The sequence below is a fragment of the Octopus bimaculoides genome, chromosome 19, assembly GCF_001194135.2.
Source record: "Octopus bimaculoides isolate UCB-OBI-ISO-001 chromosome 19, ASM119413v2, whole genome shotgun sequence".
Taxonomy (NCBI): domain Eukaryota; kingdom Metazoa; phylum Mollusca; class Cephalopoda; order Octopoda; family Octopodidae; genus Octopus; species Octopus bimaculoides.
The window spans coordinates 41,716,843-41,725,456 of record NC_068999.1 but is presented as its reverse complement, the minus strand read 5'-3'; the positions used below and the strand labels follow the sequence as shown (position 1 = coordinate 41,725,456).

At 37.6% G+C, this 8,614-nt stretch overlaps 2 protein-coding genes across 2 annotated transcripts in view; both read right to left on the bottom strand.

Moving 5' to 3' along the window:
* Nucleotides 1–736: 736 nt before the first annotated feature.
* LOC106873567 (zinc finger protein 239) lies at nt 737–2,910 on the bottom strand. Its single transcript, XM_052974704.1, has 3 exons — nt 2,886–2,910; nt 2,550–2,747; nt 737–789 (listed from the first exon to the last, which is right to left on the bottom strand). Exons 1-3 carry the CDS (start codon nt 2,908–2,910, stop codon nt 737–739), a joined length of 276 nt encoding a protein of 91 aa, XP_052830664.1.
* A 4,284-nt stretch (nt 2,911–7,194) lies between these two features.
* LOC106873573 (proteasome subunit alpha type-1) overlaps nt 7,195–8,614 on the bottom strand; it is a 10,213-nt gene continuing 8,793 nt past the window's right edge. Inside the window, exons 10-11 of the mRNA XM_014921004.2 lie at nt 7,965–8,021; nt 7,195–7,486 (exon numbers count right to left, since the gene is read on the bottom strand). Of these exons, the coding sequence (XP_014776490.1) occupies nt 7,382–7,486; nt 7,965–8,021 (162 nt within the window). The 3' untranslated portion in view covers nt 7,195–7,381. The remainder of the gene's footprint in view (nt 7,487–7,964; nt 8,022–8,614) is intronic.

Below are 8,614 nucleotides of genomic sequence, written 5' to 3'. Positions count from 1 at the left end.
CATTCAAGTGAGGCCCCGATTCAGCAGTTTCAAGGTTTTGAGAAGCCACCTGACTGGCCTTCATGCGGGTGACACGTAAAAGCACCCACTACACTCTGAGTGGTTGGCATTAGAAAGGGCATCCAGCTGTAGAAACCCTGCCAGATCAGATAGGGGCCTGGTGCAGCCTCCTGGCTTCCCAGACCCCAGTCGAACCGTCCAACTCATGCCAGCATGAAACTCTGCCAAATCAGATTGGAGGCTGGTGTTGCCATCCGGTTTCACCAGTCCTCAGTCAAATCGTCCAACCCATGCTAGCATGGAAAGCGGACGTTAAACGATGATGATGATGATGATGAAACCATCTTTTAGCCACTGTTCTTTGCGGGTCTACTCTGACCTGAAGTAGTAGCACCTGTCGGGGCCCCAGCTATGAATTAATTAGTAGGTTAGAGCTGGCCTACATACATGTGAAAACTGGATCCAGTGAACATTGCAGAAGAAACCTACATGGTCGAACGGAGAGGAAGGTGGATGTAGCAGTGCATTGTGGATTGCGGAGAGCAAGACGAGGCGAGTAACACATCTTGGTCATCCACTGCATCTGTCTTGATCCCCTGTCGTCTTAACCCAGTTTCTCCATTGTGTGGAACATGATCACAGATGAGAGAGTCGGGTTGGTGGTGCACAACATTGTTTTAAACAAATTCACTTCACAAGTCATCGGTCATCCTGATGTTTGATTATATTGTCCTTGTCACTGTGATGGACATGTTGCATAATCAGTGCTATTGTATAAGTTTGCAGAGACTGCAATCAAAGTTATGGTATAACAGACATGCAAGAATTTAGAGGAATATGGAAGACAAACTTTCTAACATCTACAGGCATGTCACAAAGACCATCTTTATAAATAATATTACAATATGGTATGATCATTGATCTATATCTGACTGGAATCTCTTGCAGTGAATAGTAAAGATTACACATAATATTGTCCTATTTATTATTGCAAAAATTCCAAACAAATTGAATATTACCAGATATTTTCAAAATAATTTATTCAAAATAAAGTGAATTTATTAATAATAAACCCAGGTAAAGAAAGTGTCCTGCTGCCAACGATTGTAAAGAATATATTGTTATACGTTCATATGACACTAGGATCAGACTGGAGCCTGGTGTAGCCATCTGGTTCACCAGTCCTCAATCAAATCGTCCAACCCATGCTAGCATGGAAAGCGGACGTTAAACGATGATGATGATCTTAGCTGTGTGAATACTTCACAGTTGATTATCCTGTTCTTTAATTTATTATTGATATGTTTACACTTATGTATGAATAAACTGTATATGTACGTATAGTTTTTAGACAGAACACTGTCTGTATACAGAAAATACTATATATGTATAGTTTTTAGACAGAACCATATGTGATGTGGTGGTTTCTCACGTTTGTGAAGTCACCTTTGTGAGAGAATAATTAACCACATACAACGGACACGTCTTGTCTCCTGAATAACAAATAGGTTTGTGAATAATTATTACATCTTTTCGACCAGTGGGTCAACCTGGGTCCATACGACTCCTGAGAGTCCACATAAGATTGGTGGGGGAGGTCCATGTAAGCAACACAATAAATTGGGGAGCCACAGCAGTATTTGGAGGGTCCATGAAAAATTTTTTGTTTTAGATGTGTCTATTGCAAGAAACAACTGGGTTTCTTTCTCAAATGTTTTACATAGCTCAACCTATGCAAATTAATGTGTGAAAAACAAAATAGGAATTTTGAAAGAAGTTTCTATAAAACTAATTTTTATACACCGAATAGCTATGGGATCCACCAGAATAAAATAGTACAATCAAAGGGGTCCATAGTTAAAGATGATTGAGAACCACAGTCTTAGACAGTACAATTTACCACATAGAATCATAGTAGTTTGGTTATTCTCCTGTATGTCTATATTTGTGAATAGTTTGAGAATGATTCACCATAATGATATTGTTTCCCCTTCTTTTAATGGGTGCGTTTGAGTAACTAGTGAAGTTATTTGTGGGAATGATTTACCACAGATCACAGTGATATGGTTCCTTTCCTACATGGATGCGTTTGTGTTTATTTAAGTCACCACTTCGAGTGAATAACTTACCACAGATATCACAGTGATATGGTTTCTCTCCCGTATGGATGCGTCTGTGAGTTGTTAATTTAAATGGTTGTGTGAATGATTTACCACAAATATCACAATGATAGGGCCTCTCTCCTGTATGGATGCGTTTGTGAGCAGTTAAAGAACTGCTTGCAGAGAATGATTTACCACAAATATAACACTGGTAGAGCTTCTCTCCTGTGTGAATACGTTTGTGTTTAGTTAAGTCACTACTATGAGAGAATGATTTACCACAGATATCACATGCATATGGTTTTTCTCCAGTGTGGATGCGTTTGTGGGTAGTTAAAGTACATGTTCTTGGGAACGATTTACCGCAGATATCACAGTGATAGGGTCTCTCACCAGTATGAATACGTTTGTGTCTAGTTAAGTCACCACTATGAGAGAATGAGTTACCACAGATGCCACAATGATATGGTTTCTCTCCTGTATGAATGCTTCTGTGGGCATTTAAGTTACTAGTTACAGAGAATGACTTGCCGCATATACCACAGTGATACGGTTTCTCTCCGGTGTGGATACGTTTGTGGGTGGTGAAATTACCTCTCGTGGAGAACGATTCACCGCAGATATCACACTGGTATGGTTTCTCACCTGTATGAATACGTTTATGTTCACTTAAATGATCGTTTCGAGTGAATGATTTACCACAGACATCACAGTGATACGGTTCCTCTCCTGTATGAATATGTTTGTGTCTAGTTAAATTACAATTCTGAGAGAATGATTTACCACATATATCACAGTGATAAGGCATTTCTCGCGTATGAATGTCAACAGTTTATCTGTTGGGGTCATTGACTTTTCAGTAATATCACAATGCTTATGCTTCTCATTTTTCACATTTCTTCAAATTAAAAAACAAAAATCAATCAAGTTTCACACTTAATCATCTCTTTTCACAATTTTTCTTCTCTCAGCACGATGTTTTCTTTTTTCTTTTCTCGGCTTCATTCCTTTTTTTAATCAGTTTACATCCAACAATTATTCCATCTTCGACACTTTTCGCAAACATTTGCCACGAGTCGATTATCCGAAGATGCTGCAAAAAGCACTCCTTTGTAAATAAATCCACTTTTAATTAGAATTAAAATTCATTGTGTACACACTCCAGCTTGTGAACTAAAGATATATATTAATAATAATCTCAGCTCAAATGATATAATTCAGAATAATTGTATCACAAACATAAGACATTAAATCTGTGTCAACTTTGATGTTGAGCAAATATTTCTTGACAAACGTTCGAGAAATCACTAATGGTTTTTTTTAAATAAATCCTATAATATAAAAGACGAATATGGTTATATTGTAATTATTTTATATTCTAAATAAATTACTTTCCGATCTGAATGTCCCGATAAGAAACATTAATTACGCACTTAGGCATGGATACCGGAAGTGAATTACGATCTAATATGCGCATGAATAATGCGGATTAAGCAGACGAGTAAGATGACGTAGCCGCCCCACTATATAGAGGCAGAACTACAGTTTGGTGTCCCATCCCGAAATTTGCTTTTGCTTAGATTTTTTTTTTTAAATAAAGGCATCATTTTAAATGAAATTTGGCAGAGATACTCTTTATGAACTTGTAGATTACAAATTATGTCATAAAAGTTTTAAAAAACTGTTTTGGATCATTCAATTCCTCCATGGAAATTTACAGAAATTTTGTTTAAAACAAGGAAAATATTAAAAATATTGCATTTCTAAATCTCTGAGAGAGCTATACAGTAGCAGCAGGATAGAGTGATGGTTTGTTGCCAACTTATTGTAGCAGTCCCAGGAAAAGGTGGGTCAATAATGGGGTAGCGATTCATATAAAAACAAAATGATGGGTTCATTAGGTCAAGTTTTATTTGTGGAATACATTTGCTTCCAAAAGAGATCCATGTCTGTAATGGTCAGCTGGGGTGGTGGTGCTAGGAATATGGCCTGGGTGTCAAGGGGGTGGCAGGCCTGAAAAAGTTTGGGAACCACTGGTCTAAATACTCACAGGACCACCCACATACCTCACTGAATGTTTTGATTGGTGAAAATTGATTAACATCCCTCAGTTATCGCTACTTGGACTTTTTGAAAGGAGACAATAAGGGGCCAGGTGACAACACCAGGCTTCATTGTCTGTTCTGGCAGGGTTTCTATGTCTGGATGCCATTCCTTACACTGACTACTTTACAGTGTACTGGGTGCTTTTTGCTTGGCACCAGCACCAATATCAATTCTGCTGTGTTAGTGGACAGGTATTGAGTACTACAAGGCACTAGATATCCCCTTCATAAGGCTCAGTGTCTTAAGATTGGCCTTCAGTACCTTGTCCCATGTTTTTTTTTGTCTCCTCTCCCATTCACTATAAGTGATTGGTACGTCTATATGCAACTGTCCGCATCCATTTGCATCGCATGACCTTACCTTGTATGTGGGTTAGACTTCCAACTCAACATATATCAATTTTGATATAAACAAAAATAGTAAAAATATATGCAGGAAGCATATATGTGTGCATACATAAATAGATATATGTGTGTGTATATATATATATGAATCCATTGGATTGGTGCATAATTATTGCAGCTTTTTTCAACAAAAACATCTTTAAATGACAGTCTAACCGTCTGCCAAGCAAATGGGAAGTAGTTATTGAAGTAGATGGTGAATATGCTCCAGAATGATCATTTAAAGATGTTTTTGTTACATGTTGTTATTATTTTTGTTGAAAAAAAGCCACAATAATTATATGCCAACCCAATATATACTGTACTTTGTATGTGGGTATTTGAAAGAATATGTATACAGTGGGGTTTTATACCCAACTTATTTTTCTAATTACTTCAAAAAAGGATATAAAAGCTAGATGGTCATGCATTAACTTTAAATAGTTGATTCCTGTGTAGAATGGAATCGGGTGTTTTATTGAGAAAGACAGCAGGTAATTTAGGTCTTTCATAGAAACAGTTGATGGGCACAGAAATGGTCAGTCTTCCTTCGTTTATCACATTATTATCTCTCAACACTTAATTTTATTTTATTCATCATTCTGTTTTGCACTTTCTTCTCTGACCATGGAGGTAGAATTGTAATTCAGTCAGCTTGACCCTTTTGTGTATACATGTGTGTGTGTGTGTCTGTTTATTTGTTTTGTACTTTGATAGTAATTGTATTTTGTCTATCACAATATGAATAGGTTTAGTTTAGTCTGTAAACTGCTGAATATAACATATTTCTTTGAGTATGCATTCTCCCATTGAGTGAAATGACAGTATAACCTAACAAAGGACTTACTCAAACAATCACCTGAAGAAGTGCATCTTACACCTTTGATATATGATAGTGTTTGCACAACATATTAATGCACTAAGAGTGTAAAAATTTGTCGAAACAATTGTAGTGATTTTAAATAAGGAATGTTGGGTGATATGCTATGCTTGAGAAAACCTGTCAAGCCAAGTGAAATCATAGCCATGGCTGATGGCACATAAAAAGGAACATTTGAGCACGTGGCCAATGCCGGTGCCATGTCAATGGTAACCCATGCCAGTTACACATAAAAAGTACCCACTACACTCTTGGACTGGTTGGCATTAGGAAAGGCATCCAGTCATAGAAACCATGCCAAACCAGATTGGAATCTAGTGTAGCTCACCAGTTTTCAGTCAAACCATCCAACCCATGCCAGCTTGGAAAGCAGATGTTTGATGGTGATGATATCATTCAAACTATTTTCTATAATTTATCTACCTATCTATATATGTATATATATATATATACATAAATATATATATCATCATCATCATTTAGTGTCCATTTTGCATACTGGCATGGGTTAGACGATGTGACCGGAACTGGTAAACCAGAGAGCTGTATGTTCTAAACACCAGCTCAAGAATGATAAAAACACTTTACTAAATTCTCTATTTTTGAAATTAATTGGAGCAAAAGCAGAGTATTTCAACTGATAAGAATAAAAGGCTCTGTTCTCATCCTGTCACAGAAATTTGGTTTATCTCCAGTGGATGCTCGTTTCTAGAGTTTGCAATAAAAGGTTTTTCCACATAGCGTGAAATAAGTTTTTCTCCAGGGTGTATCCTTTTGTGTCTTGTAAATTTGCAATTATTGATAAAAGATTCTCCACATATTTCATGATGATAGGGTTTTTTTTCCAGTCCACATTACAAAATTACTAAAATTAATAGAGAATTGATCTCCAACATATTCTGTTTGCTGCTGAGGTGAGATTCTTTTCACTAGCTCCAATGCTCAAGCCTCCACCTCCCTGCTAATATATAGAGTCATACTTATGTGCAGACATATCTACACACCGTCCAAATATATATTTAGTCAAGACAAGCTGAGAGAGCCTCTATGTGGTTGTTCAACTTGATAGAAATAGTAGCAAAAATTTCAATCATCATCATCGTCAATTTAACATCCACTGTTCCATGCTTGAATGGCTGTTTACTGAGGCCTATTTTCTACAGCTGGATGCCTTTCCTGTCACCAATCCGCACCTGCTTCCAAGCAAGGTAATATTGTTTGGACAGACATATTTTCACAGAAGACTGAGAATGTATGACACTGCTTGTATAACAGTGACACTTGTTTACAGCTATTAAGCAATGTCAACACACACACATATACATTCTTTTATTCTTTTACTTGTTTCAGTTGACTGTGGTCATGCTGGAGCACTTCCTTAAAGGGTTTTAGTCAAACAAATCGACCCTGGGACTTATTCTTTATAAGACCAGCACTTATTCTATCAAACTCTTTTGATGAACCACCAAGTTACAGAGGTAAACATACCAACATCGGTTGTCAAACAGTGGTGAGGGACAAACACAAAGACACACACACACATATATATATATGATGGGCTTCTTTCAGTTTCTGTCTACCAAATCCACTTGCCAAAGGCGCCACTCAGTGGGACACAAGTTTCTTACCACACAACCAGACAAACTTCTCTCAGTTTTCACCTAAGCCACTCTCGAGGTCACATACACACAATAAGTAAAAATATAATAAAACAAACAGCAAATTTACTTTAATTTTTTTTTTTTAAAGTAATGATATTATTGCGTAATTATTATTACATATGCTCCAAGCAGCCTAAAATGTAAGAGGCTGGACAAAACGTGAATTGAAGAATGAAAAAAAATCTTCAAGTTTGAAAATAAAAAAAAAATCAGAAATATGTGATGAATCAATCTAAAAGAATGAAGTGATTATTCTGGATCCATGGCAACATCTGGCCGTGGCTCCTCTTCAGCAGGTTGCTGGTCAGCAGCCCCATCCGAAGACTCAGGCACGGTATCTTGTTCCATGGGGGTCTGAAATAAAGAAAATAGGAGGAATAATGAGGGAAAGCACTTATCTCCATTGGGTCAGCTGCAGTGACTTAACCATTTTAACTGTGAAATGAAATTTCATGGTTATTCCAATAATTATGCTGAATATCTATTAGAAAAATAGAATTGGTATTTTCTGGAAGTAACATTACCTAGCTAGAGGTAGTAGATAGCTTCCATTATGCAGATGACCAAGTTAGTAGTGGAAGTGGATGCTCTGAGAGCATAGCTGTGAGAATAAGAATAGGCTGGGCAAAGTTCAAGGAGCTCCTATCTCTGCTGGCAACAAAGGGCCTCTCTCTCAGAGTGAAAGGCAGATTGTATGAAGCTTGCGTGTGAAGAGCTATGCTACATGGCAGTGAAACATGGGCTGTGACAGCCAAAGACATGATGAAAGAAAAATGGTTTTAAAAAATAAATGGTAAGATTTTTTTTTCATTTTTTGTTTTTAATTACTCACCTCATCTGATTTAGCAGGAGGTGCTCGAGAGCGTTCATCCCTCTCAATCAATTGCAACTAACGAAGAGTTAAGGGAATAACTAATTAGAAGAGAAGAAAAAAAAAACACACATAGCAACACACAACAATGAGCAATTAGTGTTAATTAGCCAATATTAAGAATAGTAATAATATGAATTTCAGATAGGCACAAGGTTAGACATTTGGGAGAGGTGGTGGTGGTGGTGGTGGGGAGCTACATTTAATTAAATTAGTATTAATATTTAACTGGAACTTTAAAGTCAAAATCCATCTGGGCAAGATTTGAACTCAGAACACAACTAAGCACTGCATGATATTTTGTGCAACATTTCACCGGGCTGAGGTGGTGAGGCAAGACCTTCGTACATTGGGCCTCACCGAGGCGATGACTACTGACCGAGACCTTTGGAAATGTGCTGTGCGTGAGAAGACCTGGCAAGCCAAGTGAGATCGTTGCCAGTGCCCCTGGACTGGCTTGTGTGGGTGGCACATAAAAGACACCATTTCGAGCGTGACCGTTTTCGTGCGGGTGACACGTAAAAGCACCCACTACACTCTCTGAGTGGTTGGCGTTAGGAAGGGCATCCAGCTGTAGAAACTCTGCCAAATTAGATTGGAGCCTGGTGTTG